General features: G+C 39.1%; 2 protein-coding genes across 2 annotated transcripts; both read right to left on the reverse strand.

Annotated features, from left to right (window-relative positions):
* Positions 1–653: 653 nt before the first annotated feature.
* LOC125228134 (protein bric-a-brac 2-like) lies at positions 654–21385 on the reverse strand. The gene is made up of 6 exons (XM_048132595.1): positions 21208–21385; positions 20677–20817; positions 20052–20183; positions 10995–11370; positions 1982–2165; positions 654–1027 (listed from the first exon to the last, which is right to left on the reverse strand). Exons 1-6 carry the CDS (start codon positions 21283–21285, stop codon positions 862–864), a joined length of 1077 nt encoding a protein of 358 aa, XP_047988552.1. The 5' UTR covers positions 21286–21385; the 3' UTR covers positions 654–861.
* On the reverse strand, positions 13534–16584 carry LOC125228123 (uncharacterized protein K02A2.6-like). Its single transcript, XM_048132584.1, has 2 exons — positions 16378–16584; positions 13534–16179 (listed from the first exon to the last, which is right to left on the reverse strand). Exon 2 carries the CDS (start codon positions 16004–16006, stop codon positions 13934–13936), a length of 2073 nt encoding a protein of 690 aa, XP_047988541.1. The 5' UTR covers positions 16007–16179; positions 16378–16584; the 3' UTR covers positions 13534–13933.
* Positions 21386–24919: the final 3534 nt, after the last annotated feature.

The following is a 24919-nucleotide window of genomic DNA, read 5'->3' on the forward strand; positions in this document are numbered from 1 at the left end:
AACACGCCTCTTTCATATTATTATATTTGATCGCCAGTGTCCGAGATGTGACAGAGCTTTGACTGTCAAATTATATTCGATGCTGGCTACTGTATACGTATAGTCAACCGACAAAAGTCAAATATTTTATTTTAATTTAATTATAAGAACTTATTTTTGACATGTAAATGAGATGTACATTTTATCAATAAATATAATTATCTGAATCTGAACCAATTAACCACCATAACCAACATAACAAACAAACAAAGAAATAGTTATTTGTTATACAAGGGGGCAAAGTTGTATTTTAACGCCGAGTGTGGAATTGAAAAACGAGCAAGTGAAAGGATTGAACCACGAGCGAAGCGAGTGGTTCGAGAATAGAATCCTGAACTTGCGAGTTTTTTAACACACGAGAAGTAAAATACATTTGCACCCGAATGTAACACAAAACTTTTCCCCTCACTATAGCGAGGAAACTAAAACGCAAAAAATGCGTTTATCTCTGCTTCCAGTAGTTCCACAGGTGATAAATCATCTTTATTACTAGATTCACCTACTTTTATCAATTTTAAAGCAGTTAATTTGACTTTATTGAAGGTCAAATTACTTTACCCACTAGTGGATAAAATGCGTTTTTACCCGCTGGTATTAAAGGACAAAACACGTGTTTCCGAGCTAGTGAGGGGAAAACAAAATTGTTTATTTGGCAATAAAATTTAGTCAGTGGTACATTAGACTGACCTCCACACTAGGCCTCCTGTATCGTGGAGGAGAAACCTAAAATTGGAACCCTAGGCCACGCTACCACCATGTCAAAATTACAAACAGTGAGACATTTCTTACAATCTGATTTATTCACGTCATTGTGACATAGTTCTACTGTGGCTTAGGGTTCTGATTGGTTGACTGTACATTAGAGTAAATTTCCGACTTTATTTCTGCGGATTTCTGTTCAGCGTCTCTGAGAGCGCTGTAGACGCAGCCAGCTCGCACTTTCCTCAAGATCTTCTGGTCGTGAAAAATGTGCGTGTGAGCGCTGATTCTGAAAGCAAAATTACGTAGGTAATATTGGCTTAGGTTCTGTTAAAGTCAAAATTAAAGTCACAATTAACAAATATTTAATCAGGCCCGTGTGGTGGTTAAGAATTTCACCACCCCCTTTCTTCCCGTGGGTGTCGTAGAAGTCGATATGTGGATACGGGTTAAATTGCATCATGATCAGGGAAAGGCTGGCAACCTGTCACCATGATCAATGTCACAATTTTCATCGAAATATCAACCCCATTTTGACAAGAGTCAAAACTTGAGTAGTCACGGTGTGCTCTCAATACCCCTAATATGGGATACAGGCGTGATTGTATGTTGTTTATGTTTTATTTAATCAGGGCCGGACAACAAGTCTTTGTACATACTTAACAAATAAACATTTATAGAGGGCGTATATTACTTCACTAGGTCTTCATCCAGTGTAAATTCTGAATGCATGACCCACTTTCGGAAATATTCGAGCTTGTTAAGGTACATAGTCGAATGGCACAAAAGCTCCGAATGGCACTGCGACGCGAAACGAAAAGCTGCGAAAGGTAGTCTGGCTCTGTCGCGCCAATACGCAAAGCGATAGATGTCTACGAGCGTTTGTGCCATACGGCTACAACTATACGACATGCTTCTTTATTTTAATATCATGATATTCATGATGTAGTCAATTCAATACACATTTTGAAAAAAAAATTGTAGGCATCATCAGTGTAGTTATTATAGTATTTAATAGGTGGCGCTAAAAATGAGGTACGATTCAGTATGAAGTATGTAGGTAAGTTCTATAAATAATCCTTGGCATAGAGAATATATTACCTACCTAATTTCTTTTCAAATTAAAACTCTTTTTCACAACGGTAGGGTTAAATTTTGCATTATTCCTGGCAAGCTTTTGGCTTATAAAGGGTTAAAACTGAGCTTATTACGAATGAATGATATTGATAATGTTTCAACTTACCTCCGCACAACCATATTGTTCTTCGTGACGACTTTAGCCGGGCACTTCCGTTCTCTATTGTCGATGCATTTCCACTTCCGCCGACTGTCCGCATATTGGTACGCTTCTGCGTACAAGTACCGGTTTAGGATCAGTTGCGCCCCGCCTTGGTTCGATAGCGTGTATTGCAATGACACGTTTTGGCCTACGACAATAACATATAGTTTTGATAGTCGTACAGCATATGTTAGAACAGGAAAAGGATTTTGATTAGCCGGGTACACACAGAGCGAGACACGTCACGAGGCAATTGCCTCGCGCGGCAAATGTCCAATGTAGACGCGCCTCCGCCGAGGCAAGTTGGGCCGAGCCAAACGAACGCACTGCCTCGGTACCAGTATACCTACTACACCTAGCCACAAAACTTAACAAATTATACACCGAAAGTTTAGGTGAATAATTTATTGTTTTGTATAATTAAGAGAGAATTAGTCTATTGCGTTTTAATATTATATTTCGTAAGCCTTACGAAATATAGTAAAACGCAACGACGTAAGGTATAAAACATGGTGCTAGCATATGAGTGTCCCGAACGAATGTGAGCCAATGGTGCAGCCCGTCGCAACTAGTTGCGACCAATCATGTGCGGGATGAGAACTCGCCGACCAATCGCGTCGTTCCATTTCATAAAGGGATAACACCACAAGTTTAGTGCCAGTTTTTGCAAAAGCAACTGCTGTATGACCTGCGTGTGTGTGAGTTAGGTTTAAGGCCGGTACCTCTCAGTGTTTTCTATTACAATAAGATTAGAAATAGATATAATACTTTTTATTGGCACTCCTTAAAGGTCGGCCACACGTGCGCGTTTTGAGAGCGTAGGCGGAGCGCAATGAAAGCGGTGCGCCTGACGAACGCTGGCGTTGCGCCCAGCGGATGCCGGCGAGAACTAACGAGCGGAACGCCAGCGTTCGTCCGGCGCACCTCTATCATTGCGCTCCGCTAACGCTACGCTATCAAAATCAATCTTAATAAAACTAACAATGAAGTAATTCGAAACCATTACAGAAAATATGACAAAATCCTTAAAAAATGTATCAAAGTGTCTAGGAAAATTGGTTATGCAAAAAAGATGAAAATGTCTAAGAACAAAATGAAAACAATGTGGACCCTCATAAATAATATCACAAACAGGCAAAAGGATCGCGCGCATAAGAATATGTCATTAAAATTAGCCGATACAACCGTAACGGCCCCGGAACAAGTAGCAAACATTTTTAATGAACACTTCGCGTCGGTAGGCGAGACGGGCCCCGCGGCCGGCGGCGCGATAACGCGCGCGAGCCGAGTGCATACCCCCGCTACGAACTCAATATTTATCCAACCAGTCTCCGAAACCGAAACTATAAAAATTATTAAACAACTTAAAAATAAAAATAGTTTCGGTATCGACGAAATGCCGCCCGTTCTTATAAAACGCTGTGCAGCTGAGTTAGCGAAGCCACTAACGCAACTGATTAACCAGTCATTTAATCAAGGCACATTCCCGGACTCGCTAAAAATATCTATTATTAAACCCATATTTAAAAACGGGGACGTAACAAATCCAAACCAATATCGACCTATAGCACTTTTACCAACCGTGTCGAAAATATTCGAAAAATGTATGACCAACCGTGTATATAATTTTTTCGAAAAGTTCAACATCTTGGATAAGAACCAATACGGGTTTAGGAAACACCGCTCAACAACATTAGCTGTTTATCAATATGTGCTAAACATTTTAAGCCACATAAACAACAGAACCTATAGTATAGGACTTTTACTAGATATGACGAAAGCGTATGAAAAAGTATCACATCCAATTCTACTCAGTAAATTGTACGGGATGGGAATACGCGGTATTGCATATAATTGGTTCAAATCGTACCTCCAGAACCGTAAACAATGCGTGCAAATAAACTATTTTGATAAGGACCGCGAGGAGTTAAATATCGTGACGTCAAATATGCGCGACACTACGTGCTCAATACCCCAGGGAAGTGTTTGTGGATGCCTACTATTCCTGGCATATATAAATGATTTACCAAAAATACTCAACACTGACACAACCTGCGTTATGTTTGCTGACGACATTTCTCTTTTATTTAGTTCCAATAACACCGAAGAATGTAACACACAACTTTGCAACATTTTTAATTCCGTACAGGGATGGCTCGGGGAACATAATTTAGAAATTAACATTAAAAAGACAAACATTATTCAATTTAAACCTTCTCAAAAAAAACCCCTAGAGCTAAGTTTGGATACTAATACAAATATTATAGAAGAAGTCGAGGAATTCAACTTGTTAGGTATAACTATAGATTCTAGCATGAATTGGAAGGCCCACATACAAAATATTAAAACAAAAATGGCGAAATTTGTATATGCCCTAGGAATACTCAAGACTAACACAGACCTTGAATGTGCATTATCAGCATATTATTCATATGCCTACGCGTGGCTTAGGTACGCTGTAATCCTTTGGGGAGACAGTGTTGAGGCCGAGCAGCTTTTTATAATGCAAAAAAAGTGCGTTCGAATTTTGGCAAATGTGCGTATACCAGCCAGCTGTCGCCCACACTTCGTTAGGTACAAACTATTAACGCTGCCCTGTATCTATATACTACAAGCCGCTCTCTTTGTTCGCGAAAATCCTCATTTATTCGAACAAAAACAGGATAAGCCAACAACTAGAGCACAGTACAGAAACAAACTGCAACTACCCAAAACGAACTTACAAATGTATAAAAATAGCCCTCACTACAAATGTATATTAATAACCAATAAAATTCCAGACTCAATTAAACAAATACCTCAATATGCGATATTTAAGACTAAACTGCAAAATTTGTTATTAGATAAATGTTATTACTCAGTTAAAGATTTCTTTGATGATAACCTATGATTATTATTTTATTCTTTTAAACTATATTTTTTTTAAATAATTATTAATATCTTAATTGTGAAATTTTAATTCTTTCTTTTTAATTAATCTTAATAATTTATTGATTCTGACTATGATTTATTTTTTAACTTTTATAAAATGAAATTTACTATTATTGACCAATTTATTGCACTAGATTTAGAAAAAAACATTGTATATTTTTTATTTTTAACCTAGATTAGTTAAGATAAGCTTGTTGTATGCCCTCACAGGGCGTCGTGGACTGACCTACCTACTGCATTACACCTGCATTTTAATGTATGTACATGACTTTACAATGAATAAATGAAATGAAATGAAATGAAAAACGCTTTATGTGTGGCGGAGGCTTTAGCAAAAGATACAGCGGAGACAAAACAATTGATAACTAGGTAAGTTCCAAAGAATTAGCATACTATTATAAATAATACAACAAAATATTTGTTTACTTATTTATTACTCATACTCATACTCATACTCATTTATTTATAATATTGTTACATATTACACGTCACAATTATTAAAATCTACTTACATAAAACACAATACATAAAAACTATTTACAATATTTTGTAAATAGATAACTATCACTAGTAGCTATTTTTAAATTACAACAAGACGTCAGATATTTTCTATTACCTATTCATGTATGTTCCAATAGCTCCGTTTGCCGCTGATGTACAAGTGATTTAATATTTTAAATAAAAACGTTTAATCTGACACATCATCATCCTCCTTGCGTTATCCCGGCATATTGCCACGGCTAATGGGAGCCTGGGGTCCGCTTTGACAACACATACCTAGAGTATTACAAGTTCTGTTATCTTAAAAATATATTTTTTGAATTTTAAAATGAATAAAAAATAAGAAAACGATTTATGCAATTTAACAGGAAATGTATGGTGGTTACCATTTTATATTTAATAAAAATTTATGCATAGAGTTTTTTGTAGCCTCAGTTTCTGTATAGACATACCCCCTTATTCATAAACGTAAGCTAAAGTTATCAAGCCGATAAAGTTCTTTTGTCCCTTTCCGGCGTATTAGTGAGATAGAAAAGGACAAACGAACTCTATCGGTTTGATAACTTTAGTGAACGTTTATGAATAAGGGCCCATTTAGACGGTACGAGAACTCGCATACGAGTTTTATTACATTGCGGTATTTGATGGCTATGCAAAATTGTGTAACCTCAACAGCCCGCAATGTAACAAAATCGCATGCGAGTTCGCACGCCGTCTAAATCAGGCCTAAGGGGGTGGATTTGTATGGATTAGCTAATTATTGAGTAGCGTCAGTTTCCTGGATGTCAGATTACTCCACCTTAGATATCCGGGTCTGTGTAGACTGACCATAGATTTAGATATATTAAGCTAGATTGAATAGTTAGGCCAAAAAGTGTGTCCACATGAGAGGGTAAAGTTGGGGCTGGTGTCCCTCTCGCACTTATTGCCACTGTATTCATATTATTAAATTAAAACGGGACTTAATCGCGTAAAACTTACGTTTTATATTTAACCCGACGTTTCGGACATGACATTACGTCCGTGGTCGTGGTATTTGCTAGAGTCAGGACCGAACCACTGGATTGAACTGCATAATCCCAAAGTCCTTTCAACTGAACGTCTTTACTATAGCAGGAAAGTACGTAATCTCAATCAAAATGAAGGGCAAGGGATTTCATCTTCGTGGAATCCAGTGATTAGCAAGTGTAAACGTGAGAAAACTTCCCGTCTCATACCATCGGATGTCGTGAGTGTTGTATGTAGGCAGAGTGGCAACCCTAGCGTAAAAGTGACTGATGACAATCAAGTGCGGGTAGTTCGAAAAACTCGTACAGCTAGAAGATGTTGATACAACTCCCAGCCAGTCTACCCGTGACCACGGACGTAATGTCATGTCCGAAACGTCGGGTTAAATATAAAACGTAAGTTTTACGCGATTAAGTCCCGTTTTAATTTAATAATATGAGTGAAGATCGTGTTAGTTTAAATCAATATATTGCCACTGTATTGTCCAACTTGTAACAATTTTTGTTATTAACAAATAAATTTCATTTCATTTCATTTCAAAATAATTTTAATGACGTCATCACTGTCATAATTTGGGGATACCAGTCAATATTCAAAGTTACTACCAAATCTACTAATACCCAATTAAAGGTTTTTTTTTTAATTGCGCAAATCTTTGGTTTTATGGCTTCAGAATAATGACTTATCAATTCGTTACAAGGTAATACCCTTGCCTCGATATAATACAAAAATAATTTAAGAACTTTATAAACTTAGTTATCATACAGGTAAAAATACTACTACTATAGTAATCTCTTTAACACTGGTGCGAGCATGTGCGAGAGGGACACCAGCCCCAACTTTGAACCTCTCATGTGGACACACTTTTGCTAGTCTGACAAGAACGCCTTTCTACACCGGTGACAAAGTTCAATTTAGTATGGCAAAAAAAATGTGAGCTCATTCCCTATTGAAGGTCCATGAGACTGACCCCCCTTATTCACAATTCCTTTTGTCCCTTTCTGTCATGTTGACTCATGTATTTGTGAGAAAGGGACAAAACACTTTTTTAACTAATCAGTTTAGTAACTTTTGGGGGGTATGTATATGGGGGTAAATCTATATGGAGTAGCTATTTATTGCGTAGTGTCAGTTTCCTGTGTGTCCGATTGGTCCGCCGCGTCAGACTTGCGCGGTTTCTGCCCGCGGGCGCTGCGCGTGCTTTTGGCTTCGGCCTCCTGTAAGGCCGAGTAGACGGAACCAGCGCGGACTTTCTTTAGGATGTTTTTGTCGTGGAACGTGTGGTTGTGGGCACCGACTCTGAAAAATTACAATAGAAATATTATATTAGGAACCTGGCAAGCAAGCACGGTCGTGTGATAAACGATATAATGTCAGCACGGGAAGCATGGTCGCGCGATAGACGATAAAATATCAGGCCGTCCCTATCGCACTTACAAATAGTGCGATAGGGACGGCCTGATATTTTATCGTCTATCGCGCGACCATGCTTCCCGTGCAGGCCGTCCTTTATGCACTATTTGTAAGTGCGATAGGGACGCACCGATGCCGTGAAGTTTATCCAACTAGTGTGCTTCGGTGGAAAAATATAATACATGGAAATGAGAAAAGGAAACAGGATTCTTTGTCCAGACAGACAGAAAAATAACCGTACGAAACCCACATAAATAAAGTTTCAACACACTTGTAATGAAAATCTGAATAATTTATATTTTATTCACACAAGAGCTTATGAACTCGTGTCAATTAAGTCACCGTTTTCGGTTGACACTCGTTCGTTAACTCTTAATTTGGTATTGTATTACAGGACATACAAGATCTTTACCCCTATTTTTTTTAGAAATGTTAGTAGCGAAGAGACTTGAACTCACCAGTCATGTATTTTTAACCCCCGACGCATATAAGTTTGACGTGTCTGTCTGTGTGTGTGTAATGTCTGTGGCATCGTAGTTCCCGAACGGATGAATCGATTTAGGTTTAGTTTTTTTGTTTGAAAGCTGAATTATTGATGCCAAATTAATTTAGTCACACAAATATAAGATGTCTTACCTCACAACTAGGGAACAAATCAAATTATTTTATTGAATATTTTTCGATTTGTCCTCAGCACAATGTTGTCCTTATGATATCTATTTAAATTTATAATGTCACGGAGGCCATGCACCTGTCCTTCCTGTTGTCGACACAACGCCACTGCCGGCTCTTATCCCTGTACTGATAGTACAAGAAGTAGAGGAAACGGTTCAGGATCAGTTGGAGACTGCCTTGGTTCGACACTGTATACTGGACTGACACTGAAACAAACAAACATTTACTTTCATCTTTTAGAAAAGAATAGAATAGAATATTTTTTATTTAACATCAGTTTGGACAAATATAACAGAGGTAAATACAACACAATCTAGATGTTAAATTGGGAGCCCACTCAGCATATTGCCACGGCATGCTGAAGCGCTGATTTTCAGTGGGTCCCGGACTTAATAAACTAAGCAAAGAGCTAAACTAAAATAAGTGACAGCACAAATATCAAACAGATGCGGAATACCGCCACTGTACAAGTAAAGATTTATTACTGGAGATAAATAAAATAAATAAATAAATATTGGGGGACACCTTAAAGCGAGCGAGCGACGAGCTATCGGCCATAGAAACACACAGAGCGAGCAGCATTGGCCGTTTGCTGTGCGACGCTGTTCGCTTTGTGTGGACCCGTGGATTTCAGTTACATTGGTTATCATAATTTTATTAAATTACTTTTAGCTGTCAGTGTTACTATCAATGGCTGAATAAAATTTTAGTGCTCAAGGTAGCTGAAGCATAAGTTCTCGATTTAATAAAGATACATATTTCAGTCAACTTGAAAGTTGCGAGGCAAGTTTTAGCTGTGAAAGAGAAAAAAAAGTTGTACTTATCTGTTGCTCTTTCACAGCGCCTTCAGCTACCGGAAGCCAGGTTTCCGTTCACAAAAAATCACGCACTTTGGAATTCAAATGATTTCCAACCATGAATCTACGCATTTATCAAAAAACCGACCGCCGCGCCGAGCGTTTATTCCACTTAATAATATGTGAGACTCGGGAGATTTTTTTTATATTTTCGTTACCACAGATGTGGCCATATATACCATAGATCAAGCAAACATATCTTAGCGTGTCAAATGAACTCAGTAAAATCTACTGAGTTGTTCGTCTTTAATCGCAGCTTGCAGCTTTCGAATTTTTGTAAGTTGAAGTCAACAAAAACATTGAAAGTGATATTTAATTGCAACAACACAAAAATTATGTACACCTACACTCAAGGGCCTGAGACATATTTAAAATGACAGGTAAGTAACAACTTCAGTACAAAATCTGAAACGCTCAACCGCCATACAAATAGATGAACTTGTATTTAAATCTAGTTCTGTGTTTGAGGCAGTCTCATATAAAATTGTTGCTATCTTCATTAAAATAATAATTTTCAAAATTTAGGTTGTCAAAAGGTATGCCCCGTGTGCAAAAAAAATCATAATTAATTCAGGGAGTAACTTTTCTTGATGTTAACTACTGATTTTGTAGATAAGAATACAGTGCTCATATAACTTCAGGTTCAAAATATGAAGTGAAATTGTTGTTTTGGAAAATTGTAGTGATTAGTGTGTGGAAAATACGAAATGACCCGGTTCAAACGCGAGCACTTTGTCCACAAAAAATCGAAACAAGTGAAGAGTATTATTTTTTCACGTATTTTTTTTCGATACGGTAGCATTAGAATTGTCTTTAGCTGAGTTTAACGTGTTAAAAAGTTCTAATTACAGTCCAGGTACAGATAAATAATGTTGAATTCAATGCAAAAGGGATAGAAGACACAAATCATTAATTCAACATAGGTGAAACAATGTCTAAAAACTTTACATTGTGATACTGATACAATTTATTTATGCAAATATTAGCTAATATCAAAATAATGATAAATCCCCCTTGCTACCATGTATTAACACATTGACTACGAGCAAGGACGCATATACTTAAGTCCGTATAGACATATAGTTTAAGAAAAAAATGTACCTCAAAACCATACAGAAAAAGGTACGGTGGCCTAGATGGCGATACACCTTTAGGGGACGCTCGGCTAGATGTCGCTAATATTAATATTTGACATTTTAACACATATCAAGCTAAGAATATGGGCCAAATTGTCAAAACTGAGGTTCAAAAGTTTTAAGCTATCGACAGATGGCAGTCTATGCACTGTGATTAGACATTTTACTTTGACAGTAACTCTCTATAATACTCGATCCTCTTTGACTACGAGTTACAAAATGGCGCACTAAGTCAGAAACCGGACGTTATCAGATAATCGCCAGATCAGATAATTCTAAAATCGCCCGCAAGTATGGCGCCGGGCCAGCAAGTTGTCGGGCATCTTAGTAAAGTCCACGCATGCCTACGAGGCGGGTTCTTGGTTGCGATAGTGTTGGAAGAGAGTTTATTGTCTGTATTACAGACATACTGCATCTATTACATAACTACTGACAATGAATATAAGAAGTACTTACTTTGCGGGTTCTCCGTTGAAGGTTTACTAACTGCCACCGTTGTGTCCTGTTCTCTATCATCATCATCATCATCATAATCATCCCGGTCATCCATATCCAACGGGTCATCGTAACCAGCCTCCTTTTCTTTCCCATCCTGCTCTAACGTGGGCATATCTTTGTTTTCCGTCTCTTTATTTAGTAAAACTCTTTTTCTTAACGGCATACTGGATAGAGGCTTGTTGTTTTCAAGTTTTCGTTTCAGATTTTGTAAAGCGGAGAATTGCGGGGTGGATGTGTCGGGTCGTTGGAGTTTGATTTGTATTTCTGGAACCTCTTTTGGCACTTCACATTCTACTTCGACTTCTGATACCATTGGGGTGCCGCCTGCTGCTTTCTGAAACAATTTGTAGTCAAGATTGAAACAGTCACTTTCTAGGTGTTAAAACGTTTGAAAAAAATATTCATATAATATTTAAATATAAGGATGTACTGACATTTTTAAAGTCATATCAGGCACAAGCACCACACCTCTGACACTGGCGATCAAATATATGAAAGAGGCGCATTCCTAGCACACTGTCTAAGCTTGTGTAGGTGAACGCGTACTATGCTTGTATGAGTGAAATATGACAGATCGACTGTTCGCGTTTTTACAGGCGGTAACCGAGAAGGGGAGGGCGGCACTTTCAGCGGGGGCGGGAGTGGCCATACTGTACGATAGTACTCTATTATACTGTGCTTTAAAAAATCAGTTGGCCCAAACTGGATCCAAACTGCCAAAGATAGGGACAGCGCCGGCCCGTGCACTCGATCAGGGTAGAGCGAGTTTGAGTTTCGGCGCCCTTGGGAAGAAGTTTGACTAGGTAGGAAAATAAATCGCGAGCGTAGCGAGCGCGAAATTTTTCTAATAGTAATGCCGTAATTTGAAGGTTAATGCAATACAGAATTTATGGATTTCATCATACAGAGTACAAGAGGGACAAATGGTTGAACAGGTTGAACTTTCGCAGTCGCACCCTAGTATAGTTACGTGTGGCTGAACGTGAATATCATGTACATAAAATAACAAACAAAATAGAGCACTATAGTGGCCAAGTCAGGAAAGCAGATTCGGAATTTTTCCTAACTATAAAAGAGAACATATAAATAGTAAGAAGAAATTTTTTCTATTGACTCGATTTATTAAGACTCAACCCGCTAGCGGGGAATCCGCGAACTCAAGCTTTTGTTCAAGCTTATCTTCTGCAGAGCTGCGGGCTTTGACATATTTTGGGGTATTTTGACTTCACAGGGCGCCTATGTTCCCGACTCTTAGGCCTTATATTTCGCCATCACTATTATTTTTATAATACTAAGAGTTAATTAAGAGATTAACTGCGGACTCGATTGTTACCGTCGGGATGCCCATTTCGGTATTTTGCCATTGCCACTAAGTGATCTTACTGCTTTGAAGTTCGCTCACTATCTGCTGTGAGTCACGAAATTGCGCCTCCTTGAGACGTTTTGCGCCTTTGGCTTTTATTATGAGGAACTCCGCTTTGGACTATCTATCGGGTAGACTCATATTTTTGCATTTGGATAGCGACGTAACTTTGTCGTTCGCCGCACAACAATGTGGTTCGTCAAGGGCTAGAATCCTCCTTTTACGGCGCCCTAGCAACAGCGCCCTTATGAATGTTGGTATATGTTGGCAATGTGGTGCAACTTTCCACTTAATCTGAATTACAAATCTAGATTTTCAATAGCTGGATTCATTCCCGACTCCTCTCGCCATTTTGTGATTAGTGCGCGCCCACGCAACGTATAATGTTTTTGTATGGATTTTTCCACATTCTCGATTTTGGCGCCCCCTTACCATGTGGCGCCTAGAGCGGCCGCTCCACTCGCTCTACCCTTAATCCGGCCCTGGATAGGGACATGTGGAAATCGATGGAGGAGGCCTTCACCCAAAAAGGGTCTAATGCACCAGCATAATAAAATAAAAATTAATGTAAAAAAATTGTAATAATTCAATTAGAATAAAAGGCTATTTTATTATACTGTGCTTGCACCCTCGTGGCGGCTACACTTAGTGCATCCACTTTTATTTATATCTCTTTTTAACCGAGTTAGCATGCAGTTGGATTGCAGTCATCTGTATTCGCCAGTATAAAAATTATTATTATCATAAATAACCTAACCACATGTTACGTACGCGTGCTGGCTTGCTGGCTAGCACCGAACTGGGGGTACCCGCAGATCATCATGATCTACCCACATGTCAATATATAACATGCCTTTCCCTCAGGATAGATGACACTTCACTATATTTCGAATTTCTGTTTTAAGTCCGTTACACTACACTGTCTATTCACTTAATCTATATTGTTCACTTATACCCTACACATGCTTTCATAGTCTTTTGGGATTATTATAGTATTGGTAACTAATTATCTAACTATTGGCTATCTGCATTATAGTGAGCATCATCTCCACTATCAGACTCTATGTCTGTGCTACCATATTCCTGGAGAGCTATCTTCTTCAAAGATGGTCTGTCGGACGTGGGCTTTCACTCGACCGGGGTCGTTTGTTACTGATCAGTTCATTTCTTGACACTGAATCATTGGAATCCCGAACTACACACTCTTCTGGACCTTTAACCCCAATCATCTCTGCCCACTGGCTCGGCGGGGGAATTCTTATTGTGCCAAATCCCTCATCGTCTCCCCCTTCTTCCACTTGTTTTGATTCTTTACCCTTACTTGACGATTGCATTCCTACATCAGTCTGTATTTCTTCTTCTCTTTCACTCCTAGTAAAACCTAGCATCTGGTTAACATGTCTAATGAATATTTTTTTTTCTTGTTTAATTTTATATCTTAACACTCCAATCCTTTTCACTATTATTCCTTCTAACCATCTAGGCCCCTTTCTATAGTTCCTGAAACAGACTGTCTCTCCCACTCTGAACTCTCTCACTCGTTTTGTTTCATTTTCCTGGATATCTTCAGTCTCCTTTTCTTGAATAGAAAGGGGTGAAGCCTATCAAAGTTAGTCCGAAAACGTCTATTGTTGAGGAGTTCTGCAGGTGTCTTACCGGTGACAGAGCTAGGTGTAGTCCGCAACCCATACAATATCTTATGCAACCTGGTTGCCCATGGGATATGTGACATCTTCTTTAACTTTAATTTCAAGGTCTGTACCGTTCTCTCTGCCTGGCCGTTAGAAGCTGGATGATATGGAGGTACTAGTATGTGTCTAATACCATTATTTTTAAAATACTGACATATCTCTTCTGATGCAAACGCTTTCCCGTTGTCACTCACTATTGTGTCTGGCAGCCCTTGTTCAGCAAATATCTCATCTAGCTTATTAATTACCATACTTGAACTCTGGTCACTAACTATTTTGACTTCTGGCCATTTTGAGTAAGAGTCAATTAGTACCAAGAAGACTTTGCCCATGAAAGGTCCTGCAAAATCAATATGCAACCTAGACCAAGCCTTTGGTGGCGTAATCCATCTATGAGTCACCTTGGCTGGCATATTCCTTACTTCTTTACAAGTTTGGCAATTCTGTATCAAACTCTCTATATCTCTGTCAAGTCCTGGCCACCAGAAATAACTTCTTGCTATTGCTTTGGTGATGACTATGCCATCATGATTGCTGTGCAGCTCTTTCAGAACACTTTCACGCAGTTTCAGAGGCACAATTACTCTACCTCCCCACAATATACAGTCCTTGTATTCTGTTAATTCATCTCTCCTTACATGAAAGTCTCTATATTTCTCTTCAACTGTACTTGGCCACCCATTCCTAATCCAGAACATCACCTTTGCTAACACACCATCAGTTTTACTCAACTTAGCTACCTCTTTAGCTGTCATCTGTAATTCAACTGGTGTCTCATTGAGGAACAAAACATTTACCTCTTGCAGTTCTTCTTCTTTTTCAGTACTTTCAGGTGCGGGCCATCTACTTAGTGCATCAGCATTCCCTATTTTTTTCCCTTCAACATATTTTAACTCGTAATCGTATGAGTTTAGCAATAGTGCCCATCTCAACATCCTGGGTGAAATCACATTAGGTATCGGCTTCTTCGGATCAAATATACCCAAAAGCGGTTTATGATCCGTCTGTATGACAACCTTACGGCCAAAGATATATGCGTAAAATTTCTGTACCGCAAAAATAATTGCCGCAGCCTCTTTGTCAATCTGCGAATAATTTCGCTCATGAGAGCTCATCGTCCTGGAAGCAAACATGATTGGCCTCAGGGAGCCATCCTCCATCCTGTGTTCCAGAACCGCACCCAAACCGTACTGCGAGGCGTCACATGTAATAACCACTGGTTTCTTTAAATCATAATGCACTAATGTATCCCCCGCAGTCAGCATTCTTTTTAAGAGACTAAATGCTTGTTGGCAATTTGGAGACCATACCCACTTGGCTCCTTTCAACAGTAACTTGTACAGTGGTTCCGCTACTGTTGCTTTTTGTGCTAGAAATCTGTCATAAAAATTCAGTAATCCAAGAAAAGCTTGCAACTCCTTTACATTCCTTGGCGCTGGTGTCTCCATTATAGCCTTTATTTTGTCTCCACAAGGATGCAACCCATTAGCATCAATCATGTGTCCCAGAAACTCTACACTTGCCTTCCCAAACTTGCACTTCTCCTTGTTGACTCTCAACCCTGCTTCCTTCAGGATTTGTAAGATGCGTTGAAGTCTATCCCTGTGCTCCTGTATTGTGCGACCAGTGACCACAATATCATCTAACAGCACCGCTGTTCCCGATACCCTCGCCAATAAGTTGCTCATCATGCGCTGAAATATCCCAGGGCAGGCTTTAACCCCGAACGCTAACCTCTTACATCTAAATAGACCTTTAGGAGTATTCAATGTTAGCAATTTTGAAGTAGGTTCATCTACAACCACCTGGGTGTAAGCTTGCTCCAAATCTATCTTACTGAATATTACCCCACCTTGCAACACTGCAAAAGCTTCGTTCAACGTTGGCAGAGGATAAGTATCAGTCTCAGTAGCCATATTCACTGTCGCTCTGTAATCCCCACAAAGTCTGACTTTCCCGTTCTTCTTAATAATTGGAACTATTGGGCTGGCAAACTCCGAATGGCTCACAGGTTCCAACACATCTTCTTCAACCAATCTGTCAATTTCTTGTAAAACTCTTTCTTTAATTGCAAATGCCACGGGCCTACATTTCAAAAATTTTGGTTTCGCATCTTCTGGAAAACTTCTTCATATTCTCCCAATAACGTATCTATACCTGCATCTTCTATCCGTACGTTATTAATACCATGAATGCCTATACCCAAATTTGGAAACCAATCCCGGCCTAACAAATCTGGTCTGGTCTTGTAAAACTCTTTCTTTAATTGCAAATGCCACGGGCCTACATTTCAAAAATTTTGGTTTCGCATCAGGTTTCAGAGGTATGGTTACTACTGGCCCGGTGTATTTTCCTAAACCAGACTGGAAAACTTCTTCATATTCTCCCAATAACGTATCTATACCTGCATCTTCTATCCGTACGTTATTAATACCATGAATGCCTATACCCAAATTTGGAAACCAATCCCGGCCTAACAAATCTGGTCCGTTGCCTCTTGCAATCAGCAAATTTAACTTTATAATATTTTTAAATTTTACATCCACTTCAGCTTCTCCCAGCAACTCTACCTGATTTTCAGTCCAGGTCGTCAACCTAACCTTTGACTTATCCAAACTTGGCAGGTTACCATTCCAAATTTCCCTCGCTGTACTCTCTCTCAACATGGTATATGCTGCTCCGCAGTCGACTTCCAAGTTTACTAATCGACCATCTAATTGCACCTCCGCATAAAACGGAGCCACCACTTTGTTTGACACCCAGTTACACAAGACATCCTCATACAATCCATTAAGTCGACTTGATTCCTTCGACTTACCTTTGTCTCGTGTATCCGAACATACCTCTGCGATATGGCCCATTCTTTTACATACATAACATCTACTATATCTGAACCTACAGAAATTCCCATGTTTTTTGCCACACCGCCAACAATCCTTATTCTCCTTATTCGGTTCTAACGGTCTTGCTTTAATTTTATTAACTTCCATTGGCTCATCCCCGCTAGTTGTAGCAGGCGCCACGCTAGAGGTCGCCGTCGTCGCCGACGCCGCCATAACTATCACTCCGGCGTCCGCCGTTTCTGCCGTTAACGCCAATTTTACCGCTTGATCGAATGATAACGTCGTCTGCTGCAACAACTGCTTTTGGATATCCTTATCACGAATGCCACATACTAAGCGGCAGCGCCGGCCCGTGCACTCGATCAGGGTAGAGCGAGTTTGAGTTTCGGCGCCCTTGGGAAGAAGTTTGACTAGGTAGGAAAATAAATCGCGAGCGTAGCGAGCGCGAAATTTTTCTAATAGTAATGCCGTAATTTGAAGGTTAATGCAATACAGAATTTATGGATTTCATCATACAGAGTACAAGAGGGACAAATGGTTGAACAGGTTGAACTTTCGCAGTCGCACCCTAGTATAGTTACGTGTGGCTGAACGTGAATATCATGTACATAAAATAACAAACAAAATAGAGCACTATAGTGGCCAAGTCAGGAAAGCAGATTCGGAATTTTTCCTAACTATAAAAGAGAACATATAAATAGTAAGAAGAAATTTTTTCTATTGACTCGATTTATTAAGACTCAACCCGCTAGCGGGGAATCCGCGAACTCAAGCTTTTGTTCAAGCTTATCTTCTGCAGAGGTGCGGGCTTTGACATATTTTGGGGTATTTTGACTTCACAGGGCGCCTATGTTCCCGACTCTTAGGCCTTATATTTCGCCATCACTATTATTTTTATAATACTAAGAGTTAATTAAGAGATTAACTGCGGACTCGATTGTTACCGTCGGGATGCCCATTTCGGTATTTTGCCATTGCCACTAAGTGATCTTACTGCTTTGAAGTTCGCTCACTATCTGCTGTGAGTCACGAAATTGCGCCTCCTTGAGACGTTTTGCGCCTTTGGCTTTTATTATGAGGAACTCCGCTTTGGACTATCTATCGGGTAGACTCATATTTTTGCATTTGGATAGCGACGTAACTTTGTCGTTCGCCGCACAACAATGTGGTTCGTCAAGGGCTAGAATCCTCCTTTTACGGCGCCCTAGCAACAGCGCCCTTATGAATGTTGGTATATGTTGGCAATGTGGTGCAACTTTCCACTTAATCTGAATTACAAATCTAGATTTTCAATAGCTGGATTCATTCCCGACTCCTCTCGCCATTTTGTGATTAGTGCGCGCCCACGCAACGTATAATGTTTTTGTATGGATTTTTCCACATTCTCGATTTTGGCGCCCCCTTACCATGTGGCGCCTAGAGCGGCCGCTCCACTCGCTCTACCCTTAATCCGGCCCTGCTAAGCGGTCGCGCAATGTGCGATCCAGATCGGTAAAATTGCACTCTATAGCCAATTTCCGCAAACTAGCCACGTACTCTTTTATATTTTCAGTGCCCGATTGACACCTCATATGAAACTTATACGATTGCACTATTTCATTTTGTTTAGGATTAAAATGATCGTCTAACACGGCCTTCACACTTGTATAGGTTATGTCCGTTATCTTTTTTGGCGAAATTAAAGATTCTACCAAATCATATAAATCACGACCACATACCGAAAAGAAATTCGCTTTTTTTAGTTCATCCCTTTCAATACTATTCGCGAGCAAACAATAGTCGAACCTATTCACGTAGTTTTTCCAATTATCTTTGTCCATATGAAATTCAGTGGCGGTACAGCCATATAAGCCCAAAAGCCGGGCTTGCCCTAACATTTTTAAAATCGCGCGCTAATATTAGATATTATTAAGTTCTCCCTAAGTGAAGCTCACGGCCGACCGACCATACGGTACAGACCACAGCATGTTGCCATGTTTTGCCGTGGCGCTAGTGCAGCGCGGAAGAGCACGTTCACTACGTTCAGCTATATCTTGCTCGCTCGCACTCGTTGGCTTGCAATGGGGCTTGCTCTTGCATCCTTTTTTCCTAGCTTTTAGCCTACATTCTGCCTAGCAACTTATATAACTATTTGTAGGTATATATAGAACATTTGTTCCACGATTTAAGCCGGGCTTTTGGTATGAAGTGAGGAACAAGATTGAGCGCGCGTTTGATTGACAACTTCAAGTGTATTATTATTTAGTCGAAAGTTTTATTTGCGTTAAGTGAATGTGCTCTTCTTCGTTTTCTTGTTATTAAGTGTTTAATTCGTTTAAAAATCCAATTGACAATGGATGAATTTGTTCCTTGTGACGGTGACAAATGCGTGGTACACATATTACTCGACGAAGGCAAGGTAAAGTAGTTAAATTTTGCCCAAAAACGAGACATTATTTCCGCGCGAAAACCAACGCCCGGCTTGTGTATTTCTCAGAAAAGTGCGGCGCGTAATAGAACATTTTGTAGGGCTGTGAGTTCGAAAATTGAAGATTTAAGTAGTTAGATATTGCCAAAACGTACCTTTCGGCTTGCCTCACTTTGAAACCCTAGGCACGCCACTGATGAAATTCACTAAATTTTACCGCCATTTTATTCACAACACTAAATCAACACTTTTAAACATTCAAACACTATGTTTAAAGCACTTTTAGCCTATTTTCGAATTAAATCCCGTCGCCAGAATGTTACGTACGCGTGCTGGCTTGCTGGCTAGCACCGAACTGGGGGTACCCGCAGATCATCATGATCTACCCACATGTCAATATATAACACCACAAAATTAAAATTTTGAAAAAACCCCCGACAGCGACATAGTGGACCGATTTTCATGAAACATGGCTAAGAACACTCCCGACTAACTCAGCTTTCAAACAAAAAAACTAAATCGAAATCGGTTCATCCGTTCGGCAGCTACGATGCCACAGACAGACACATACACAGACAGACAGACAAACAGACAGACAGACAGACAGACGGACGGACGGACAGACAGACAGACTGACACGTCAAACTTATAACAACCCTTCGTTTTTGCGTCGGGGGTTAAAAAGAGGGTAAATACAAGTGTAATATTTACCACATCCTCCAGTCCTTTAATGTGAAGCTCTTTAGCGGCAATGATTAGATCACTGATGTCATCGACTGCTACCAACGCTTGTCCCGTGTAGATGTACTCCAGTATTGAACATAGTGTCTTGTACGATACTTTCTGAAAGGATAAAAGAACTCCTGAACCTTCAAATCAAGAGTGAACAGGCATCTTCTGGGCGAGCTCACTCCATCGTAGGCCACGTCTTTGCCTTTGGCTAGTCTGTGGTCAAGAGTAAGCCCATTTATAATTAAAAAAAAAAAAAAAAAACTAGTTATTGAATTTGAAACAGTGAAGTTCTAAACTAAAATTTTAAGTAATTAATTACATTAAGAGCCATAAGAACCTAGTCATCAGGGATTGTCTAATTGACAAATATTGATTTTGACCTTAAAAGAATTTGACCTTAAAGAAGACCTCAATTTGAAAGTGCTTAATGTAAGCCTATTTGAATAAAGAATATTTTGACTCTTGAAATCTTTCTCCTTATGTGCTCGATAAATAAAAATCATGATAGATCTAAGAATTCTTTCTTTACAACCAACTACATCTACAACTTCAGGATAGTCAAACACCGTTAAATTGTTGAAAAATCAGTAAATTTTATACTTACATTTAAGAATATAACAGGATGCGGACAGTTGGCCGTAGAGATGAGATCCTTAATATACGGGCTGGCAAGCGCCATCACCATCTGGTGGACTTTCACGTGGTGGCCGTCGGCGGCCAGCGTCATGTCCACAAACTCTCCACTCTAAACAAAACAAAGTTGATCATATAGCAGGACCTCTTTAATCCGAACACCCTCTAATCAACATCATAAACCAGAGGTTATGTTTATAGTTTCATTTCGCGCTTTTTTTTTGACTACGTAATAAAAACAATGTAGCTTCCCGCCATATGTCTGTCTGTCTGTCCTTGTCCCCGAAGTGTGCTTAGATCTTAAAAAAATACGCAACGGGTTCTGATGCGGTATTTTTAAACAGAGTGATTCAAGAGGAAAGTTTATGTTTGAATAATACCGGTGCAAAGCCGCGGATGGCCGCTAGTTCAGTTAAAACGTAATCAGAAGCCTCTAAAATAGGTAAGATATTTTAAAACGATAATATATGTCGAAAAGGTGTAAAATTTCAATAACACTCACCTGCTGTAGAGAACTTAAGCCATTACAAATGTTTTTGTTGTGGGAGTCCCACTCCAAACAAAACTGCGAATCTGCCATTATATTTGTTTCATTTATTAATTGAATGAATACTTCCCTTTGTCAACAATTCTAATAATAAATAAAATTGTATTTCGGCAGACGAAAAACCAAGCTAAAAATCAAGCCTCACAAACTACTAAGAAGATACTACTCAAGCCTAATTTGACAGTTGTTTGTCAAGAATGTTACTACATATAAAAAAAGTGATGTCGGTGGAAATAATTATAACAGTCGGGCGTACCGCGACTAAACCGTACATAGTCTGGTCCCCGTACAACTTCTTTCTCGCTCTTACTAATGGCTGCGATCTTAATTCCGAGACAACCAGGTTTACATAGACTTAGTTATACTTCCGTGACATAGGCTCCCCACAGACAGTCTTAAAAATTCATATTTATTTATTTATTATTTATATGAGCCTAGAGTGTCCCACTGCTGGGCAAAGGCCTCCCTCTTCGCTTTCCACGTATCCCGGTCCTGACCCGTTTCCCACCAGTTCTCATCAAAAGCGTCAAGGTCATCTCGCCAACGCCGTCGAGGCTTTCCGCGACCCCGGGTTCGATTTGGTGGGACCCAATTGGTTGTCGCTTTAGCCCACATGTCATCCGGCATCCGACAAACGTGCCCTGCCCAGTCCCACTTAAGCTTGGCGGCTGTTTCAGCCACGTCAGTTATCCGTGTTTTGGAGCGTAGTACAGTGTTTCTGAGGCGATCGGTCAACTTCACGCCGAGTATACTACGCTCCATGGCACGCTGACAGACCTTGAGGGCGGATTTCTGAACTTTTGTCAAAGACCAAGTCTGTGCTCCGTAGGTCAGGATGGGGAGAATGCACATGTCCATGAGCTTTCTTTTTAAAGATATTGGGAAGTCACCCTTCATTTGCTCTTTCATGGACCAATAGCTCTTCCAGGCACTTCCGGTTCGTCTTGCGACCTCCTTGTCCTGTCGTGCCTGAAAAGAGACTATTTGGCCCAGGTAGATGTATTCTTGGACATATAACATTTCTTCCCCATCCACAAACACTTTAACATCTTGGCTATTTGTCATGAGCTTGGTCTTTGACATGTTCATCATTAATCCCACCTCAAGGCTTGCACTGCTTAGATCTTGTAGCATGGTGCCGAGTTCCGTAGCTGAAGACGAAAACAAAACTATGTCGTCGGCGAAACGGAGATTTGTTAATCGCCGTCCACCGACGTCGATACCTCTGTTCTCCCATCCAGGCGCCAGTTTTCTAAATATTTGTTCGAGGGTACTGGTAAACAACTTGGGCGATAGCGGGTCACCCTGCTTGACTCCCTTTTCGATATTAAATGAAGGTCCGGAAGAGTGTAGTTTTATGCAGGCTGTACTTGAGGCATAGATATTATAGATGAGATGTATGTATGTTGGTTCTATATCCTGTTCTTGCAGTGCAGTAAATATAGATGAATGGCTTATGCTATCAAAAGCTTTGGAAAAATCAACAAAGGCCAGATACAAAGGGATTTTATATTCTAAAAATTCATAATCTTAAAAAAAACTTGTATGCAATCTGACAGTTCAGATCTGTCAGTGTCTTGTCAGTGTCAGTTTGAACTGTCAGATTGCATACAAGTTTTTTTTAAGATTATGAATTTTTAAGACTGTCTGTGGGGAGCCATAGACGGTGACGCCACTTATATTTTTTACTCTTTTTTTGTTAAGCGTAACAGACGGAAGTACCGAATTGCAACCTTGGTCCAGTCCGAGGCCTTACTGATCGTATGGGATGTGGTCCGCCTAGTGATGGGTCGTTACCGGTAATATTACTAAAACGAGTATTTTACCAGTAATGTTACTAGTAATATTACCACTTAGCGGTAATTTAGAGAAATATAGACATAAAAATAGATAAAAAATATTTCTTTTGTGTTTATTGATACAAAGGATACATGTTGCACTGTATTATAACAAAAAATATTACCTACCTAACGTCAATTAGTAAACTACCAATATTACCAGTAATATTCCCAATACTACCGAGTATTTTACCAATCTTACTGGTAATATTACTATAGTAGTATGATATGAAAGTTACAATGAATCATAATTTTAAGGAATAATATGGCGAAAATATGACGAATTTTTTTTAAATCTGTTTTAATTTGTTGTATTAAGGTACCGTACCAATATTAGGGTTCCGTACCTTAATGGAAAAACAGAAACCTTATAGGATCACCGTCCGTCTGTCACAGTCACAGCTAATTTTCTCCGAAACTACGGAATCGAATAACTTGAAATGATAGACGTATGTAACCTTATGAACCGAAGACGAACATGTAACTTACATTAATACATTTCTATCATAGGGGTCACTTTTGGGGGTAATGTAAAAAATAAAAATTAAAGATTTTTGAATGAAAGTTTCTTACATACTATCACATGAAAGAGCTTATTATAGAATTATAGGCATCTCAAAAATGTTTGTTTTTAATTAATTTAGAAATAATTTAAGAAAAGAGGCAATAAATAACCCGTTCCAGAACCGAAAGGTGGTAAGGCGGGGTTAGACAGCCGCTGGCTTTGCACTACATCTGTAGCAACGTGTCTGTCTGTATAAACATTTTCATTTATGATTTTTCCCAGCTAAACCATATTTTTGATCACCTGTAGTACCAGGGCCGCAGATCCGGAAGGCGAAATAATAGAAATTTTCCTGCATACTCCATATTTCCTATCACCAGTAGAACCAGGACCATAGAACCGAAAGCTACTGGTAAGGCAGGGTTACACAGCCGTAGACACACAGATTAGTTTATGTATTGTAAATAGTAGAAAATTAATAGGGTAGTATTTTATTTTTGCTTAAATCTCATCTAATAAATTTTCGTTAAACTGTAAATAGTAGAAAAATGGTCTGATAATGGAGTTTCACTTCTTACTGTACCTCCGAGTACAAAAGAGAGAGAAAAAAGCGGCCGTCCTACTCGCACTTGGCGCGTTTTTTTTTTCACATTACCTATTCGGTACAACAACACATAGTTAACACAAAGTTATTGGGTACCTAATGCAGACTTGCATTAAAGTATTACAATAGATAGGTACCGTAAACTGGGGTTATATTGATCAGTTTATAGTTTAAACTTCTCTAACTTCTAAATTTAATAAAAAAAAAAATGGGAACATCAACTTTTTTTAGTCTTTCGCTGCTAAAAATCTAGAAAGGCTAACAAAATAATGTACGGAGAGAAAAACAATACGAAAACTAGGATTTTTTGGTAATCGAATGTAACCCCTTACAGAAGTATTTTATTCAAGGAAACATAAAAATCGTTTCGCAGGTTCAAAAGTTACAACTGTTTAATGCTATTTTGGGGTTACTTTGATCAAAAATTACCATCTTCGAAAAATCAACTTTATTTAAGATTGTCTCAATATTTATCACAAAATGAGATCAAATTTAATTATCAGCCTCAATAAGTACCTTGACATAATACACAAATTACACAATAATCAACTTTGTGTAAGTATGGTCAATGTTACCCCATGCAGGTGATCAAAGACACCCCACAAACTAAATAATTAGTAATAAAATGCCCAGTTTGAATTTTAACACAAAACTCAATACAATGATATACCTAAACATATTTCTGGCAAGCTAATATTCACTGTGAACCTTTTACTTTAA

This window comes from Leguminivora glycinivorella, chromosome 1, assembly GCF_023078275.1.
Source record: "Leguminivora glycinivorella isolate SPB_JAAS2020 chromosome 1, LegGlyc_1.1, whole genome shotgun sequence".
In the NCBI taxonomy this organism is placed as follows: Eukaryota; Metazoa; Arthropoda; class Insecta; order Lepidoptera; family Tortricidae; genus Leguminivora; species Leguminivora glycinivorella.